At 40.0% G+C, this 21,451-nt stretch overlaps 1 protein-coding gene across 4 annotated transcripts in view; it reads left to right on the forward strand.

Moving 5' to 3' along the window:
• Positions 1-21,451, forward strand: part of DPP4 (dipeptidyl peptidase 4) — a 77,514-nt gene that overhangs the window by 54,922 nt on the left and 1,141 nt on the right. For all 4 annotated transcript variants that reach the window (XM_082395284.1, XM_082395283.1, XM_082395285.1 and 1 more), the window contains exons 19-25: positions 803-872; positions 3,386-3,580; positions 5,966-6,020; positions 6,650-6,749; positions 9,470-9,534; positions 19,465-19,537; positions 19,802-19,875. In XM_082395284.1, coding sequence (XP_082251410.1) covers positions 803-872; positions 3,386-3,580; positions 5,966-6,020; positions 6,650-6,749; positions 9,470-9,534; positions 19,465-19,537; positions 19,802-19,875 — 632 coding nt within the window. The remainder of the gene's footprint in view (positions 1-802; positions 873-3,385; positions 3,581-5,965; positions 6,021-6,649; positions 6,750-9,469; positions 9,535-19,464; positions 19,538-19,801; positions 19,876-21,451) is intronic.

The following is a 21,451-nucleotide window of genomic DNA, read 5'->3' on the forward strand; positions in this document are numbered from 1 at the left end:
GGATTTTTTTCCATACAGGTTAGATCTACTGAAGCTGGAAATAATCTTATTAAAATATGAAACAACTCTCTTTCTTTCTCTCTCTTTCTCTCGCTCTTTTTTTTTTTTTTTTTTAAAGATTAGTCTAACTAATTAGCCTGAATTTGGGAGCAAAGGTAACCGATTTATTATTTAGGAACAAATTTTATTAAACTGATGTTAAATCAAGCACAGAGAATTAAACAGACCTGCACAAGATCGTACAGAACAGTTTGCCCCACATAAACCTGATTTCATTCTGTGAAACACAGAGCTGAAAATGGGAACTCAGCTTTACGGTCTGGGATGGCAAGAAGAATTACAAAAATGTTATTAAATCAGAATTTTAAGATAGAGTTAAGGCCAACTAAAAATCCGAAACATCTTCAAAGAAATTCAAGAAGAGGAAAACATTTTGGAGGAAAACTTAGAACATAAGCCATAAACAAACTAGATAAGTAGATCAGATGCCAAAGAACAGAATCATATAAACAAAACATCAGCAATTCTAAGATGCCCTTTTATTTTACAAGGCACCAATGTATTTAATAGATCCATTAGAAACAACTTTATTGTTTTAAACTTAAACTAGTATTTTAACCTGAAAGAGAATATTTTTATATCTGAAAAACATGCTGAATCAAATCGGTTCAGTTTCTTTTTCTATTCTAATTTAACAAATTGCTAAACTCTACATGTTACTTATCACTGACAAAGATAAGGAACCGAAATCATGTGCTAATAAGTGTTCTTAATTCACTAATTAACCTTTCTGTTTGTTTAGAATTCTGGTATCAGATGATCTTGCCTCCTCATTTTGATAAATCCAAGAAATATCCTCTGCTAATAGATGTGTAAGTATCCAAGATAAGGGAATAATTTAGAAGTTAATGATTGTACATCTTTTGCCCGGTGCAGCTTACTGAAAAATAGAGCCAAATGCATCCTTTCTCTCTTCCTGAATCATTGTAGAGCAGTTTTAATATTTCTTCTTCCATTCTGCAATCGCAAATCCAAACCTGTGTTTTCTACCATCTTTCTAATGGAGAAGGTAGACACTCTTCTTCTATCACAATGGCATATGGAGTTTGTTTTGATTTCCTCCCCCCCCCCCCCGAACTCCAAGGGAATTCCAAAGAGATTCTCAAGTCCCCACGTTCATCCTTACTTCACGGACATTTTAACAAGCAATAGATGGGTATTAACAGTCTTCACAGTTTCCTTATCTCCAAGTTTGCCCAAACATCTCCCATTGGTAGCCTTTAATTCATTCCAATGTCAGGTTTCTCTTTCTTTAGACCCTGAAATATGCCTGGTATTTTCCATTCCCTTTTTGGTGAAGAGAAGATGTGATACAGGAAAGTATTCATTATAATTCAAACTTCTCCAAGTCCTAGAGAAAGTTCTGAAATCACAAGTCTTTGAGCAGTAAATATGAGCTCATGTGAGGTCTAAATATGGCATCTTTGTAAAATATTTTTGATAATTACTAGGAATATATTTTACTTCAATCTTTCCAAAATTGCCCTGACCTCACACATAATGCCACAATGCCACTCTTCCTGTCCCAACTTGCCTCATTTCCTTTATTCAAAACAAAACAAACCAACAAAAGTGCTGGGTGCCTGCTGCATGCTAGGTAATTTGCCTTATTTTGTCCACACAGTAAGCCGATGTGGTAAGTTCTGTTGGGCCCATTATACAGAAAGGAAAACTGAAAACTCAGGGATACTTTCCTGTTGCTACTAACAAAAAAAAAAAAAAAAGAAGGGATACAGATACTAGCATCAGACACAGCCTTGTTCCACTGTGTTTACAGTTCCATGTAAACCAAACATAAAAGCTCAAAGAAAGAGAAAGAGGTATTTTAAACTTCCAGATATGCTATTTGATTCTCATTACACTAATTTAGTCAAGTTTTGACTACAGTAGCACTCACTTGCTTTGGGCCTTAGCCCCAATACTAAATAACAAGGATCCTTTACCTTTAAAAAAGAGTGATATTTTGACACAAGCGTTTGTTAAAAAAAAAAAAAAGTGATATTTTTATATTCTTGGACTCCCCAGTAAGTAATGACTAGATCTCCCCTTCATTAGGAAAGTTAAAAAAATATGGTAAATTTGGTACCCATTCTTTTCAGTGATTTTCCTCTTCATTTTCATATATGTCTAAATCTTTGTTTTCTATTTTTAAAAATGATGTTGTTTAATCTTACAGGGTTAGGTTACTTGATATATAGTTAATATTAAGGGAAGCTATTACTCTACCAAATATAAGACCATTGAAAGGACCAAGGCATTTCACATGTTAAAAAATGTTTACTTGCCCAAGAAATTCATGAATGCCTTCTTCTTTTTAAAGTTAGAATGTTGCAAAATCTAGTGTAAAATTAAAGTCATATAATATTTTGTTTAAAACTAAAGTTCTTTTGACTGCCATCCCTCAGGAAAGGGAGGAAAATGTTAGCAAAGTGGTCCAAGCAGGCCTTGTCCAGTCCTGTGGAGGAGAGAGTGAGCAGATGAATGGGAGAGACGGGCTGAGGAGGGAAGACTTATCGGAGAAGATCTGGGTCCAGGAGTCCTGTAGGTGGTGCAAAGAAGACGTATTTACATGAGATCCAGTGAGCTGTAGGGAGTGTCTCTTGATTAACAAATGGAAATGAGAGGGCTTGATGGAGATTGTACACACAGCTGTGTATGGATAAGTTATAGCCTATATGAAGAATGCAACTACGAGGGAGTTAAACTCGTTAATAAATAGAATGCCAAACAGTATACCCATCTTCCAATATAGTCTATTTCTTTCTCCTCTGAAGTTTTAAGGAATGGTGTTCGTTCATACTTTGGCCCATTCCACAGTGCCTTGTGGAGCCTTAGTCAGCAGCGCTGTGCTGGGCACTGCGGCACGTGCAGTGCATATCCTACAGCAGCCAAAGTCCTTCAGGAAGCTCCAACCAAGGAAACTTGTAGTCTAGGAATGCTCAGTCAGAAAGATATATTCAAAGCTGTATTTATTGTCATCCTCATGGTTTTTTCATAACACAACTCCCCTATCCCAATTATTGGAATTTTTACTTCTTTGATCGCCAAGATATATACGACTTAGAAACTGTTGGCCTGTGAAGTCTGTGTTTGATAACAGTTTTCAAAGATAAAACTGATGGGCCTCTTTGGAGGAAACACACAGCCATTATAGTCATGTTGCCAAGTTTTAGAGGACCCATTGTGGACACCCCCGGTGGCTGGCACGATTTCAGGCTCGTGATCAGGAAGACGTACACTTCCGGTCCACAGGGGACAGAAATGCAAGCGCTCCTCATTTGCTTCAGGAAAACCACAAAGGCTAACAGTTTCGGATTTTTCACAGATATGCAGGCCCCTGTAGTCAAAAAGCAGATGCTGTCTTCAGACTCAACTGGGCTACTTACCTTGCAAGCACAGAAAACATTATAGTAGCTAGCTTTGATGGCAGAGGAAGTGGTTACCAAGGAGATAAGATCATGCACGCAATCAACAGAAGACTGGGAACATTTGAAGTTGAAGATCAAATTGAAGCAACCAGGTGAGTGACTAGGAGATGAATTCAAAGGTCATTTGATTTCTTTCTCCCTCCATTTATATTTTAAAGTTGTGAAGTGTAAAGAATTTAAAGTGTCCTGGGATGAATCTTTCATTCTTGGGCTGGATTTTTAGTGAAGATATTATGTTTAGACTTAGAGAGTTGACATATGTGCTACCACCTTCTAGGAATTGGGACTCAGAATTCATCAAACACATGGACAAACTGAGGGATAAATGTACCCCTGAGTAAACATCTAACTAAACAAGCAAGCCACCCCTGTAGTCAAGGATAAGTAGAGGAGTTCGGTGTACATTTACCTTGGAGGAGGGTGACAGCTATGAAGTCCTAGGAGTGGCTCCTACATTCTGCTGAGTGAGGGTTACTCCCTCAATTTGGGAAAGTTGTGGAACACGACCGTTGTCACTCACAATTATAAGGGCTTCGTTAAGGATGAATGACATCAGTTATGAGACTATAAATAGATGTGATATGGCTTAAGAAAGATTTTAGCCATGAATGATGGTTACCCTGGAATGCACATGTAACATGCAATGTTTTACCTGCATTCTCATTAAAGCTGCACAGCAACCCTGAGAGGTGGGTGTTCATACCTTACACTTCAGGTAAAGAAATGGAGGCTCTTAGGTTAGGTAATTTGCCAAGACTGGTCAGGATCTGAAACTAGGTCTCCCTCCAACTTACATTCAGTTGCATTCAACTGGTAAATGGGAAATGTAGTCTTTGAGTTTCTATAACCAACTGCATAGATGTCTGGAAAGCAAAGTAAGTTAGTGATTTTAAATAATGTTGTGAAACCATCAACTAGGAAATGGAGAAAAATTGTGAATGATTAAATGGTTGGAGGAAAACGCCTTTAAAAAAAGGAACAACCAAAGAGGAGAGAAGATGACAATTTATTAAGTATCCCTAAGTCTGTTACATCAAAGTTAATGATTAGCTATCATCCTTGAAAGTAAAAAAAAAAAAAAGGTTAGATAAGAGAGAGGATAACTTGGTTCAGGAGTGAGGCTTTGATATTTTACAAACACATTTTCATTTATCCAGATTGGTCCTCTGTGAGAGAGGGCATGATTTCCAGGTCTTCTCAAGTCTAAAATGATAGAATTGTGTTATCCACAATCTACAACTCCGTTTAAAAAGTAATGAGCAGCTGCTTTTCAGCAACTAAAAGGAACTAAACACAACAACACAGATGAATCTCACAGACTGTTGAGTGAAAGAAGCCAGGAACAAAAGTGTATGTTCTGCATGACCCAATTTATATTGGTACAAATTCAGGTGAAATTTTTATGGAATCCAATAAAAGGAAGACATTTCTTTTTTTCTTCTTTCAAAGAGAGAAATGACACAGAGGCATCTGGGTGATAGTAATGCCCTATATTTTGGTTCAAGGTATGCTCACTCTGTAAAGGTTTACCAGCTTGTACAGGCATGATTTGGTGCACATTTCTGTACATATGTGTTCTAAGTTTAAAAAGTTTGCGTGGAGTGGATAATGAGTTGAAAACTATTTACATTGAATTTTTTTCTAATATTGCTTAACTCAGGGCAGTCTAAGACATATATCATCCATTGAAAACAAAGATTTTTAAAGTCACATATAAGTCAATGCAAGGGTCCCCTTCCTCCCTTGACACTACAAAGTTAAGGGCCCCATTTGCTAGATTTTTTTTTTAAAGTAAACAAATTACCTTTTGATGTAAGGCTAAGATTAAGAAATAGACACAAAGAACCTTTTTCTCCTTTCTTTACCTGGATTCCAATCCTGAACACAATTTAGTGACAAAAAGACTTCTTAATCCATCAAGGAAAAATTGCTTCTTATTTAATAGCGCTGAGCTAACTAATCAACACCCATCATAAGAAGGGATGTATTTAGAGAATGGTGTTTAAGTTCTCAGGTAGGGGGCCCAGAGACATTTCTAAGCCCTACCCAGATGTTCTACACACCTCTATACTTCTCCATTGCAGGGACAGCCTCTCTCAAACTGTAAAACATCTGGAGAGATTTAAATTCAATTATGTAAAGAAAAGTGCATCTGGGCTGCAAATTTTTATATAAAGCTGTGAAAAAAACAGCCAGGATTTGTTTTCTGTGAAACACACACACACACACACACACACACACACACACACAAATTTTTGATGGACTCCAACACAAGTAAACCGTGTTCATCTGGCTCTTAAGTTAAAAATGATAGACATCGATCTCAGGTGTTTATTTGATTGCTGGCAGCAATTAATCTTTGTTTCTAATAGAATGAAATAGAGAACAAATGGCAGGGTTTCTCACATTTGTGCAGTTATCTTAGTTTTCTGTACACAGTGTGATACTAATTCGTGGACTTGTTCCATGTATTTTAGACAATTTTCAAAAATGGGATTTGTGGATGACAAACGGATTGCAATTTGGGGCTGGGTGAGTAGTTTGGCTGATGAATCTGTATGCCTTTCTTAGTGAATATAACCCAGAGCAGGATAATTTACTTTTGTTTGTACATATTTGGAGGTGAAAATCATGTCAATCATTTCAATCTAAGAAGGTCCAATGTCTTAAGGTTTCTGGGCGATGAGTCCCCCCAGGCTTATACTTTTGTTTATTACAATGGGATAGGGAGGTGAGGAAGGGAGAAAAAGAGGAAAGGAGAGAAAGAGGGATAAAGGGAAAGAAGGATAGAAGGAGAGAGGGAAGGAGGGAGACTTTTTCTCATGGGTCCAAGTCAGTAAAGATTTAGTGTTTATTGCTTTTTGGGTTTTGGGAGGTTTTTTTTGGTTTTGGTTTTGGTTTGTTTTTTGTCTTCAATTAGTACTGCCCAGCAAATTTTCAATACTTTCCCCCTTACACCTACCAAGAAGAGGGACCAGGGCTCTGAAAGTGTAGTCTTTAGATACTACCCAACTAAGGCCAATTTAAACCTTCTCTACCATGCTTTCTATCTCGAAAGAGGCACAGTATATAAAGATGTGAGAAATGTGGAAACTGCGACTTGCTTACCATATGTCCTTAATTCCTTTACCTCCATAAAAATAACTGTTTCCATTTCTTAGTCATATGGAGGGTATGTAACCTCAATGGTCCTGGGAGCAGGAAGTGGCGTGTTCAAGTGTGGAATAGCCGTGGCACCCGTGTCAAAGTGGGAATACTATGGTAAGTGATCACTCCCAGGTACAGAGATACTGAGTGTGAACCTTCACATTCCAATGACAAAACCATTCCTTTTTGAGTTTCAGTGTTTCTACAGTGAATAAACTGATTCACCTTAGAAGTACTTTATGGATACCTGTAATGAAACAGTCTCACTTATTCTGCCATTGTGAAATGTTAGATGGTAGTAAATGCTATCTACACGTTTAGTCACCAACCAATTCTGTTTTCTAAATGTCTTATCAACAAATTCAGTTTTCCACATTTTAAAACATCCCCAATGCTACAATTCTTTAAATAAACCCTTCCTTCTTTTTATTCTAACTTGAGTTTGAAGCTTCACATATTAGATCAATTAGAAAAGTATGTTATCTCTTTCCCTTCAGGTAAAAGTCAAATATAAGTAGGACTTTGGGTGGAAAGAAGAGACTAGGGCAGGGGAATTCCTGGGGGTTTTGTTTCCACTGTCTCTGAGTAGGTGAAAGCCACTCTAGAATATCCTGTTCACTGCTGAGAAAGTATTGTTCTATCATACACATGTAAGGTATAATTCCCAAGTGGGAGCGGGTAAGCAGTGAAACACTAGGTAGGGGGGAAGAGCCAGAGGTGGTGAGAAGATGAATTATTTTCCTGTATCTCTTCCTACCCCATCTCAAGTCCTTTATTCAGTATAAGGATAGAATCATTCATAATGAATATGCTCATTAAATATTTAATGTCCTAATATATCGTAGTACCCGTCCTGTGGAAAACTCTTCTTTAAAGCCTCTCCAAGTCAAGAGAAGCCAATGTGTAAAAGAGACAACCCTGCCTTTTAGTTAAATAAAAATTGGAGAACATAGTTAGGATTGATCCTCACACAATAGATTTGTTTTCATATAATACTTTCCTGCTTAATACTAATTGTTCTATTGGAAGGCTTGTTTTTGGAGACCTCTGGTGGTCAATAAAGTAATAGAAACAATCTTTGTGAGTTTGGAACTACATAATGGTAAGAAGAGAACTTTATTAAACGTATGAGGACCAACCTAACACTTGGGAACTTTCTAGAATTCTTATATATGTGCAAATTTGAACAATATTACTCAAAAATCAAATTGAAGGAGTACATAAGTGGTATTGCGAGACGTACTTCTAAAAGTTTACAACCACAACACTAAGCATTTTTTAAATAGTATTTTTAAAATTTGAGACCTTCTTACACATGTAAACCTGGTTAGCATAATAAGAAAGGGGTATTATGTTCTAGGACAAGAAGAATTGTAGCTGTTTGGGGAAAATTTTATTTTGCCCTTAAAAGCTATTTCCCCCCCCCCCCCCCCCATTAAATGTATAACCTAAGTTATTCATATTTAAATGTTAAAAGATGAGCATTTTAGGAAAATCTTATATTTTAAAAGTGTACTTTAAGATACTATATTTTCTATATTAGTGTCCTCTAGATATGTAAAATTGCTTGTAGTCTGTATTCACTTTAATCAAAATGATAAAATATTGCTGTTACTCATTTTGGAGGAAAATATTTTGATTTCCATAGGAAAAGCATGAGCAATACACATGGAACAACTAACACTAGTTATCAATGTAGTTTTTAATCTCCAATGCCAGTCATTCACAAAGGGTTAGGATGTTGATTAAGCTTGTTATTTTGATGATATATTCTTCTAAATAATTAATTAAATCAATATTGAAATACCGGTGCAATTATAGTGAAATTCAAGCCATTAACCTATATAGCACAATGGAAACATATTATACTTATTTATTTACTGTAACCTGGTCATGTTTCAAAAACAGTTATTTCAGATTTTTAAAGTTATATTGGAATTCAGCCACAGTAAATTTTCTCACTGATATTTTAGGAAATATATATATACACATATATATATATATATATACACATACACATACATTTGATATATGATTTAATTTTTTTAAATTAGGTCAAAAATATGTTTAAATATCCCAAATAACCAAACCCACAATGCATAAGTTTTTCTGCCATATCTATAGATAAAACAGCTTACGTCACTTCAGCACAGATACTAATGTAATCTGTTTCTCAATACTCAACAGTTATAACATCAGAATGGAGGCCTCATCACAAAATGAGAGAAAACAGATGTTTAACTTGCATTATGATGGAGTAGCTGAGCCGTTATAGGGTTTTACAGCAAATAAATGATAACTGAATTCTTTCCTTTCGATCTGTCTCCCCCCCCCACCAAAAAAAAAATATATGATTTAAGTAAGCAACGAGTAATTGAAAATTATGAGGAGTTTCCAGTAGGAAAGAGAGTATCCTAAAGTAGAGCATATACTGACTGAGGTCAGGACCAAGAAATTCAAGACAATTGAGACATTAACTGACTTGTTAATCAAGATCTTTGAGAGGGTCAGATGATAATGTAGAGTCCTTATCACTTAGCACTTCCCATTTGACTTTTCTGCAGGCGGGCTGTTGATTGGGTTTTAGATCACCTGGTTTGATCTCCCTCTGCCCTCACAGGAAGGGCTAAAGGAAATGGGCTATAGGGCTGAGTATGGAAAAGCAGGAGTCTGACTGCTTTAACAAGCCAAATAGAGATGATCTGGAGGAGATACTTCTGAGGGTAACACTATAGACCTTTGCACAAGTAAAGAATATGAAAGCATATAAAGTAACCCCAAAAAAGGGAAAAAAGTTTTTATTGTATGAATTGTTTTTCTTTTCTTCATCACAGATTCAGTGTACACAGAACGTTACATGGGTCTTCCATCTCCAGAAGACAACCTTGACCATTACAGGGTAAGAGATGGTGAACTAGATCCATTTTATAACCTATTTATAAGTGGTATAAGAACATTTTTAAGTGTATCCATTCCAGAAAATATATATTTTTTATTTCCAATGAAATTCTTGTTAAAAAGAAATAACACAGGTGGTTTAGAGATACTCCAATAGCTTCCCGTACTATATTCTGCATAATTACAGCCTTTATCGTATGCTATATAGGTCACAATATGCGTTCATTTGGAAATACAAAGCAACACCAGATAATTACTTTAATTATAAAAATTTCAGTTCAGAAAACATGTCAAATTCAACGTATTCCTTTAGAGCCCAGAAGACTCTCTAAACCTTTAACTACATATTAAAATTTCTTATGGTATTATCATAATTAAGTTGTATGTACAAGCCTACAATTTTCTAATTCATAGCCAAATATGTACAGTTTTTTTCACACAAGATTTGAGTAAAGCAGGTGAGGTGTAGGTACAGGAGGGTAATACTCTGAAAAGCCCTTGAATCCAAATTACTGAATAGCATCCGCAGGCTGGTTGCCTGATGGAAGAGCCAGTGGGCAGGTTGCTGTGCAGATGGGCCGTAGCATCTGAAATATGGTCTGGGTGTAGCCATCACTGGCGGCCCCCGTGTGCTAGTGTGGGTGCCACCGCAAAGCCAGGGCCCTCTCTTTGGTGGCAGTCTGCTGCAGCTGGAAGTGTCAGCCAAAGTACTAAGGACCCTTCCAGCACATTGCCCCCCAACCAGAAAAAAAAACACAAATTTCCTGATCCTGTCGTGTAAATTGAAAACCCTGAAACGTACAGATGACAAGGTCAATCATCTGATGTTTACATTCTCCGGAGGATATTCAAAACTCCTCCCAGGATAAAAAGAAAACAATAACCCATACAATTTAAGACCACAGTTTCTCCTCATCTGTGCCACGGCTCTCAATGCTTGGGCTTCCTATTCATACATCGCTCTGAGCCATATTTGTACATTTTTGTAAGCTGTCATCATTATTATGGGTTCTGAAGCCATTTGATCAAAGCACAAGAAAATGCAAATAAAACTTCTAGTTTTGCAAGATATGTACAGACAGTTTCGTTTTACCTCTTCCTTTCAGTTTTATTTAGCAAGGCTTGTGGGGGAGGGGCGGGGAGGTGTACGCGTGTGTTTGTGCCTGGGTGTGTGTGTGTTTTCATCTCTGTTTTTCAGTCAAGATAGAAAAGTAACAACCTGTAAAGTGTGATGTACCAATCATCTTCCACTACAAAGCAGTCCCGTAATGAGGTTGTCCTTATTTCTGCTGAGTGTCCCACATGATACTTTGGACTCAGTTTTTCCCATTCTTTCTTCTCCACATCCAATAAGCTGCTTTAGACATCCTTTCCCTGCTCCATAACCACATTGCTGCTGTCACATGACTACCTCCTTTTACAACAGTAACCCCACGGGTCCCCCCTTAGCTTATCTTTCTGCACTCCAGCCTGTACCACACAGAGGTATGAGGTTAACCCTCACCCATAACACTTTCATGGACTTTTCCTGTACAAACTAGTCCAGCCCTCATTCTTTAACCAGGTGTTCAACACCTTTCTGAGAATGGCCCAGTCTACCTGGAATGTTCACTGTTCTCTGAATATTTCTGGGCCTTTCCCTTTTGTGCCTTTGTCCTCTGTTCCTCGACCTGGAATGTCATTCCCCCTCTGTCTTCATCCACTAGGAAACTTGTCCTGCTCGCCCAGAAGACTAGCATTCTCTCTTGACTCCCATGACATTTTCCTTGTATATCTTTAATCCTCAATTTATTCATCTTGGACCCATAGTTAGTTTGTACTCCTTTTCCCCCTCTGCGGTATTATTAGTCATTCAAGGCTTTGCTCAACCTTGTATTCTTTGGATCACCCAGTATGAAATAGAAACCTTAAAACCTTTTTTGATTTAATTTTAAAACTTTTTTGAAGGGAAACATTGTTATAAAAATTATTTGTCTCCATCATTGCTCTCATTTTACAGCTGGAATTTTCTTGCTAGTGACCCCACCAGGATCCCTCCTGTAGTGTGCCATATTTGGGGCATGGCTAAAGGGTGTTCTCAAATATCCTAAAGTACTAAAAACTCCCAAAACATCAGAGGTGTACTGCCCGGGACCCTCATCCTGACTCTAGAAACTGCTGGATGATGAGTCAAAAGTTCATTTTAAAAATCCCATTTTGAAAGTCTTTGAACCTAGAAGCACAGGATCAAGTCTAAACCTTGACATCTGAAGAAGTCCATGGCACCTACCCTACTGCACTTCAAGAACATCAGCCAACAGCGTGTTTCCTCTTCAACCAGCCCTCCCCCTAGAGGATAATTAGTTTTAATCTGCCATGTCAACCTGTATCTTTCTCCAGATTTTCCCATAGGCTCCTCATTCCCACACCCATCCCCCTCTTCTCCAACTCTACCCCCCACTGAGGTGGCCATTTTCATCTCTCCCCTTAGATGTTCTCTGCATGAGGTAGTCATGTAAATAGAAGTCACTTCCTCCTACCGATGGCAATACACGAACACTGGGAGCACAAAGTCACTGTCTCACTTCACTGCACAGATGGCACCCGAGGACTGTTTAATCCTTCCACGCCAGGAGTCGGGTTTTCTTGGCACAAAATTCGTTGCTGGCAATGGACACATTAAAACTGCCAGTACCAGGGAGCTAAAGGTTCCCAATGTGTTACTCAGAGGAATTATTTGGGTGGGCGACAGTTAAGGTGGGTAGGAGAAAGTGAGGCAAATGCATTCACTGTATTGTTTCCGCCCTGTAAGTTGCATCCTCAGAAAGTGGAGAACTGAATCTAAGTACCTATATTTGGTGCACAGCAGGCTTTAGAATAAAGCTGCCTTCCTTTGTTTTTTAAATGAGCCTGTGCTTTTGTCTCTGGCAGGAATACATTCAAAGATTCTATTTTCCTCCAAGGCCCCAGCTGCCCCTCTGGACCCCTGTCTTCTTTTACTTCTCTTTCCCAGGTTGTTTTTATTTCCTCCCTTTCTCTCTCCTTCTCTCCCTCCCTCCTTCTGCCCTCTTGGAAAAGACAAAGGAGACAATTCTTTACTGGCTTTCGCTTCTTTGTGCATTTCCGTAGGTCAGGAGGAAATATTTTGAAAATGAGTCCCAGGTAGTCTAGACTATTGACTTTCTTCAGCACATCCAGGATAGGAATGATCGAAGTGTGTTTTAAGCAAGGTCCTGTGATCGTTGTACACCTTTTCAGCTATAGAATCATTATCAGTAGCCAGAATTACAGCCTTTGGAAGAGAATGTAATTTTTAATAAAATTCAGATGAGGAGAGGATTCATTTTTAAGTCATTGTTGACCCAGATTTGAAAGAATTTAGACAAGCACACCAAGAGAAGCACATTTTGTGAAATAAAGGTCTTACTTACTACTTAGGAAAGGAAGTTGAAGGAGCCATTTATATACGCAAATGGAACAGGCAGGGATGTCATGTATAGTTGTTCAGCTTGTGCACTGCTGGAAGCTAGTCTATGCTTCATTCTCTAAGGCGTGCACCTCTGGGGCTGCATCCAACCGGAGGGAGTGCCTTTTCTTATTCTCACAAAGCTGCCATATAAATTAGGAGACCCTGGGACTAAGGCTTGGACCCAATGCAATGACACAAACAGTGACTCCATAAGACTCTTTTTGTAGATAGTCACCTACCCACTGCCGAGTGGAAGGGCAGGAGCACGTTTAAAGGATACCAGGGACTCAAAGAGGAAGGAAGCTGTTCATCTCCCTGAAACTCCAAGAAGCTGGTCCCAGAAGCTCTAAGTAGGCAGGCAGAGTGGAGGGATGACAGTGTAGCTAATAAGCAGTATAAGCAGATTCACTGCCGTGAGTCTCAGTTCGATTCTCAGTCCACAGCTGACAGAAATGGCAACAGATTTGAGCAAAAGAATCAGACAATGAGACAACCCTCACCCCCAATAGCGATAAGCAGATAGCAACCGTGGTCCCACCTTGAGGAGGGGGGTTCCTGACTAACATTGATGAATGGTCTCTCTATGGTCAATCACAGGTCTTTTAGTCAAACCTGTAAAAAAATATATTAACACGTGGTAGACTTTCATTCACCCATTCAAGGTGCTTGGTGTTTTAGCTGTTCAGAAGTTGATTACCTTGTTGGTGAGACAAAACATACAGGCAAAATTTTTGAAGAGAAATAAAAGAGAGTAGTCATAAAGCATGAACTTGAACATGACATAGTGCCCAGTATGTATGGAAAAGACTAGTAGTTCCAAATTGTGACTCTGGAGCCCCAGGAATTCTGTGCCTTCTGAGCATGTAGGGAGGGAAGGGAAGTGGCTGAGAAGTTAGGGTTTCACCTCCCCCCACTCCTCTCAACCAGGGGGGATCTGGTTTCATTTATTTCATTCATTTTTTTAATTCACTTAATAAGTGCTTGCTTCTATGGCCAGACACTGTTCTAAGCTCTTTCCATGGGTTATTAGGTTCAGTTCTCCCTCAGATTCTCTGAGATAAGTGCTCTAATTTTCTCCATTTTATTGACCCAGAAACGGAGGCACAAAAAGTTATATAAGATGTAGCTACTAAGGGGTAGGAAAGGGAGAGGGCACTTATCTGGAGCCAGTTAAGGAAGACTTCTGGGAGATGCAGCAGAATAGCGTAGGTGCTCTCCACAGGCTGCCAGAGGGACCGACGAGGCAGAGGAGCACAGTAGACACACGAGTGGCAGCAGGCAGAGCTGGTTTTCTGGGGATCTGTGAAGCAGGTTGGATGAACCGAGGGATATCACAGAGCAGGGATGTGGGAGGAGCTGGCCAAATGGCGGCTAATAAGGCAGGATGGGAGACCAGGGAGGGAATGGACTTAGAGAGAGCCGTGTCAGATCAAGGGCAAGAGAAACGGGGCCCAAGTCCTGAGCCTCGTTGCCAAGAGAAGAGGGCAGCCTGGAACACACAGAAGGGACTGATTTAACTTGTAGAGGAGATTTATTTTGCATTTTGCTCAGAATTTGATAGGCTTTTGGCAAGTGTACGAAACAGTCATAGATTTGGCAGTCTTCTGCTAGCAGATTTGAAATGTTCAATCCTTAAGAACTGCTGCATCGTTAGGTTATGCAAAACAGGGTGCAATTTTGTAAATATGCCATCTTGTACTGATTTGACATTTGTTCTATTATCCTAGAATATGCCAAAGGGAGAGAGACCTTCAGATTTAAGCCAAACCTTAACTTGTTTGTTGAGTGCTGATAAAATGTTGACTGCTGTGTGATCTTTAAAGAAGCCAGTGTTGCTGGGTGAGGCCTGAGGTAGGGCCCCCTGTAGGCGGATGGGAGCTCTTTCCTTGGCATCTCACCGGTACAGTTGTTTGATGGATACGGACAAGTAAAACATCTGATGCGGTGGGTTGAATTAATTTTTCCTTATACATTTTCTGTGACCTCTGGTGTGGCATTAATGGTGCTTCCCCAAACAGCCTCACTTAATATTATTTATGAGGCTTTGGTCACAAGTGGGAGAATGCACAGAGCAAGTCAGTACACTCGGGGTACTGTCTCACTGAAGCAATAGGGTGTCCATTACACCTGTGGCTGTTTGCTTTTTCTACCAGAGCTTGGAAATGACAGTGCGATGTTTGGCTGTGAAGTGAAGGGACACTAGAATATGATGTTAAGAGGCATGGACTTTTGAGTTTGACCTGTGCTAAAATTCTGTTTCCACCACCTATTAGTCAGGAGAGGTTACTAAACCTCTCTGAACCTCTGTTTCCTCATCTGAATAATGGGGAGAATCAGAGCTACCTCATGGGGTTATTGACAGGATTAAACGAGACACCTATGCCTGCCATGAAATAAGCTTACAAAAACATGGAAGCTGCCACCATTATTCTCAGGAAGCAAACTGTCCGTATGGTTCCTGGATGGCGCAAGGGGTAGCTTAAAAATTGTCAGACCTTCCGTTTCTCACAGTACTTCCCCACTCTTATCAGCTCTCTCTTTTATTTCAAAAATACAAAGATTTATTTGCTGGAAGGTAACTGAGGAACCAGCCTGATCCAACGAGCAGCTACAGATGGTTCTTCTTGGGGCTTGAAGGAAAAGCTCCTCGCAGAGATGCTGTGCACCAGCACTGCCACTGGACCAATCCTCCCCACTTCACTTTGCCAGGCTGTTGCTGGCAGCGGGGCTCTCCGGAAGTTTCTAGCCCCGGGAGAGTGCCAACTGCACCACCATTGCATCCTTGCCCATTTATCACTCTAAACTTCCTTTTTAGGAGCTGGTGACAGACTATTCGGCTTCTAACTTAGTCATCCATTTCCTTTTTTATTTCTGTTTCCATCGATAGGCAAATGGGGATTATCCTGTTTTGGTGGGTTGAAATAGCACCATTGAATTATTTCTGGTCATTAATTCTCCCTTAACTTAGTGCATGCATTTCTCTCACTGACTCTGGCTGCCTTTCATGGGTTAAAGTGTGCCGTACAGCGGACTGTCAAGAGTCCCTCTCGATTGAGAAGCCAGGACGCTCAGGCTAGTAGGGAATGATGGGTGGTTCCAGAGGCAAGGTGACACAGCTGCATCTTTCCAGGAGGGCAAAATGTTCCCGGGAGCCTGCGAGCCTTGAAATGGGTGTGTGCCTGAGGCTGCCTGGCGCCCGTGCACTGAGAGGTCCCTCTTGACGCAACTCCCAGCGAGCAGGGGGACGTGTGCATTGGAAATGACACACTTCTCCTGTGGTTGCAGGGGGAAGCTTTTGTTTTATTTTTCCCTTGCTGCATTAAAGTATTTGTCTTTCTTTCTTTGTAGTGTAATATTGTTAATGTAAAACAATTTGCATCATGACACTTTTATCACAGTTTTCGTCTTTTTCTCAGTATGTTGCATTTCTCACCATGTCTAGTTCATCACAGCTACAGTGTGTACATCACAACATTTATCTTAGGCTCAGGGTTTTACTTGTTTATAAAAATTGTCTTCTTTCAGCCTGTATTCACTCCATTTAAGAAAAAAAAGGCAGCCAGAAACTGTTTTGGTCCAAACTCCAGGAGTTATCACATTCCTTGCTAACTGTCCTGCGTATTTATATGTCTCCTAACTATTACTCTATGTTTCAGTGACATTTCTCAGTCTCATGGCTCAGGGAGGTTGTGGAGCGGCTTTTGCTGTGCACTCTGCCACGCAAGGAAGGCCCGAGAGGCTTTTGGAGGGGAGGGGAGGTCACACAGCTGGATATTTGGGCCACGTGTAGGTGCTGAAGTTGACTATCTTTGGCAGGCGAAGAGCTGGGTTTCTTGTGGGGAGAAACAAGGTGGAGGAGACAGCCGTGTAGCTGCAGAAAGGATGGTGCAGGAGGACTCGGACGAGGGCGCCGGCTCTGGGGCTCAGACTGGCGGTGTTCACCGTTGGTGGGTCAGCCCCAGCCTCTGCTGTCGCCAGCTTTGAATCCTACACTGGCCTCTTGGGAGATTGATTTTGACCCTTTCCTCTCTCCAGGGCAGGACATCGCTCAGGGTTCTGTTGCTTCATTAGGCTCTGCATCAACCACACAGTCCAAAACGCCTCACAAGTCTCGAAGGTCTGTGCGAGCCAGCTCTCTTCCAATGAATTCACTCTAAGAAGGCATGAGAACGCAGGGGGCAAGGGACACCCAGTGTGTTTGTGCACTGCAAATCACAGAACAGTTCAGTAACAATTTCTTTCTCCCTGTATCTTTGCTGGAAGAATTTGGATGGATGCTCAAATTCCATCATGAGCAGCTTGGAATTTTAGTGGAGACTCAGTGCAGCATAGGAGGTAAAAGAGGTTCTGCCATCAGACTTTGTGTCCAGCTCCGACTTCTTCCTGATGTAACCTGGTGTACTTTATTGTCTCAGTGTAGAAGTGGGATTGCTATAGACCTATCTTGCAGGAATGTCATGAGGATTAAATAGAGCAGTGCTTTTATAAATCCTTTAAGATACTTAGCAGAGTGACTGGTGCAGAGTACACAATAAGTATCAGCTCTTATTACTAATGGCATGGTGTATGGGTTGAAAGTGGGCAAAACATATCTTGGTAAATTTCAGAATGAGAATATTTTATTCCACCTCCCCTAGCTGTTCCCACTTGCCTCTGCAAAACTAGGACCGAATATAGTGAAGAGTACAATATAAGTGCCTACATTTCTTTTGTTTATTCCTTTAATTGATATTTAGCTCTCTATTAAATGCTCAGGATAGAGTAATGAACAATATAAATTCCTTTTCTCATGAATTTTATTGTTTAGTTGGGTATATGACAAATAAATATTGATCGACTTGAGAAAATGAATGAATGGATGGAAGAATGAATGGAGTATAATGTTGGGATGGATGGATGGATGGATGGATTCATCTGGGACATCTCACCAGATAACACGTTTCTTAAAGTAAAATAGAAGTGCGACTTTTAATGAGTCCTAGGTGTTTATTCTGAAAGTTCGTGGGTAAATTCTCAATTTGGGTCAGAAATGCCATATGGTCAGGACAAGTGGGACCCAGCCTGCACAGGAGTGGGAGGGCCTTTGCTCTAAGCTTTTCAGGAGAAGATCACCTTGACAGCCTCAGTCAACACAAATATGTTGGGTGACTTTGTCCTGAAAGTTGTAGACAGAACGTCGTTTTTCCAGAAACACTGTGTCACACCATCCTCACATCACCGTAATTTAACCTTAAAAAAAGCCATGTCTCTTGATTTCTATTTCAGTGAGAGCAAGAGGAGTTAATCTTCCTCCCATTTCAAAGAAAACAACACTCAGCAGCATGTCTCTAGGTACACAGCTCTCTGATATTGAAGCTGGGGCTAGAATACAAACGTTCGGACCTTAGCCCCATCCCCTTCCAGCCAGACTTTCAGGGTTCCCATCAAAATATTAAGCTGATGTTAGCTACAAAGATATCTGTAAAACACAAACCTTGCCTCTCATAAAGTTGACTTTGATTCACCAAGATGCTGCAGGAGGAGCTGGCTGATTTTAAACCCACAGGGAGGCTAGTGGCCCTTCCTGTGCCCCACAATAGAAGCAGAGTCCGGCTCACCCCTTCCCAAAGTTGCTACAATGTCTACGACATTCTTACCTTCACCCCAACTCTGCAAACGTCTCCAAATTAAGATCAGATGACTAGTTCTATACTTTCAAAGCTTTTCCACCAAAGACTCCACCCTCATTCTAGAAGTCCTACCTGTGCAAGGTCATGAAACAGCCTTCAAAAAGCTGACCTCCCACTTTTTTCTCCTAAATCCCTGGCTTGATCCAAAAGCAGCACTTTCCCCAAAGCAGAATGAGGCAGACAACCACCACCCACTGATTTTCTAAGGCCGTACTTGATCTTTTTCACCCCTTTCCCCTCCCATATGTTACATTTGCCTAGGTTTTAAACATCTGTTCCAAAAAAGGTAATACTTGCTTCTCATTCAGAGCCTAGCAATGTGGACCAAAGTTCATAGGACATATTGCAGAGTATGTTTAGTTGCAAATGCTATGTACAGGCTCTTTGAAATGTAGCATGTATGGCACCATGTGACACATGGTTGCCATGGCAATACACTTTTTGGCTGAACTACAGCATAAGCCCATGGAACATACATTGCTAATATGAGACTCTGCCCTGTGCTAATGCATAGGACACAGCCAATCTGGGATCTGGGACCCGAGGGGTTTCGCATGCAGCCTGGGGGGCAGATGCCCTCTTCTGCATGTGCAGGGAAGATGTGGCATCCTCCCTTTCCGGTCCTGTCTCACAGGGACAGGACGTGCTGTACATTCTGCCATGCATGGAGACAGCATTTGCTTGAATATCGGTTTGCTATATTTTGTATCAAAGGGGGCCCCAGCTGAAAACATTTTATTTTGTAAACTGAAGTGAAAAATCAGTTTATGGCAGATCTTTTTTTGAATAATGACATTCTTTTTCCCAATTCCAGAATTCAACAGTCATGAGCAGAGCTGAAAATTTTAAACAAGTTGAGTACCTCCTTATTCATGGAACAGCAGATGGTGAGTTTCAGTTAATTAGACTTTTTAGTATCACAGACAGGTTTGCAATTTCACTACTGACAAAACAAAAGCATGAGGGGCAAGACTGTTACATTTACTTCAATAAAACAGTGTTGCTTTCCACAACTCACTTGTCTTGGCCTAAATGGGATGCTGAATCCTAGAACTTCAAACAGTCCCTTTCTTCTTGTGCCTTTCCCACCCTTCCTACCAGAAAAGTGGAGCGGCTTTTAGTTACTTTATGTTTCCTTTCTCTCTCTGCAGATAACGTTCACTTCCAGCAGTCAGCTCAGATCTCCAAAGCCCTGGTGGATGCTGGAGTGGATTTCCAGTCGATGGTATAGCAAAACTTCCTGCAAGGGGAGGGAACTTCCTGGTGGGTTCCGGTTCCCCTCTTGGAACTACTTCTCCTCACAGAGGTTCCAGGAGACGGGGATGGAAGCAAAAGGAGTCTTATTTTTCCAATGAGAAGTTGAAGAAGTGATATCCTTGAGTCATAAAGAGAGTCATGTTCAATATCATACAGTTGGGGGTTGAGAAGCACAATATTGCCTATCCTGAGAGAGTCAAAACCTTGGTCCTGTGATTGTCCCGTCTCTCCCTATTTTGATCAAAAAGTAATCACTTACCCAGTGAACGTGTGGCAGAGTAATTCTAAAGTGAAACCAGCATGATAATAGCTCAGGTCAAATATGCAAATCCATCTCTAGTATGTGTTTCTAGCCCTTCTAACAACAGTGCGGTATCAGTAATCAGTGCGCTTCCGTTTTTGCAACTTCCATGTTATCTTTTGTTGAACACCACAGCTTATAAACAATTAGTCTGGTTTTATAAAGTCGGAAATGGCTAGAGCTGTTGTTGCCTATTCAGAGGATGTTTCTAGGTATTAAGTCAAATTCATTTTACGCACTAGACCTTTTCAGATTAAGAAGAAAAAAAGATTATATATGTGTGTGTGTTGCACTAAATATTTTTGTGTTAAGTCCTTTCTTGTCTGTATTAGCTTAAAAAGCCTGCTTTCCCTCACTCTCTTTTAACGGACACACTTTGCTCCGTGCTCAGTTCAAACAGCTCCTACTGTATAAAAGTGGGACAGTCATTTGATACCACAAAACCTGGCATATATTTTTGGGGTTAGATTCTTATGAGGTTGAGGTGTATCCTTCCACTGTTCAAAGAAAAGACGTGATACTTTAAGCCATTTTTGAAAGTTAATTTATGTCTCCATAATATATGTTTTCCTGGCAGTGACTTCCCACTTGTTTCACGTGGTGGGATGAGTTGATAAATTTTTGCCTCAGGTCATCAACTCATCCTACATAAATGTCAGACATGCAGATAAGAGATTCCAGTGAAACTCCAGTGAAAAAGTGTTTGCAAATAATACATTTGACTTTTGACTTCATATGTTATGCTAAACATATATATGGAATATTGAAATAGATTTTTTCTAGTGCCTTAGTGATATATATTAGGAAAAATTGCTTTCTAAAAACTCATTTATTTTAATAGTTTACCTTACTGCAGTGTAGGAGAAATTTAACAGTTGATAACACTTAATTAAAGTGGGCTTTACAGGATAAACATTCCCTATGCGTGATGTGTTTCTAAGTGTCCTTTGAGTCAAATTTGAAAATGGACTTGGCTATTTTAATTATACATATCCTTAAAGCTCTATGCAGTGAAGCCAAATTCACAGTGAGTTGTCTCAGCACCTGCAAAGGACGATCAGAGACTCCTGCAGGACAGAGCTACATGCCCTGGAAAAGCTCTGGGAGGAAATGAGAAACCCTCTTTGATCACATTTCAGTTTATAAACTGATTGAAGAATTAAAACATCCTGTGTTATTCCATGTATGCTCATGAGAACTCACTTGGGTTAAAAAAAAAAAAAAAGACAACTGACTTCCTAAC

Source organism: Balaenoptera borealis (assembly GCF_965194805.1).
Source record: "Balaenoptera borealis genome assembly, chromosome: 6".
Taxonomy (NCBI): Eukaryota; Metazoa; Chordata; class Mammalia; order Artiodactyla; family Balaenopteridae; genus Balaenoptera; species Balaenoptera borealis.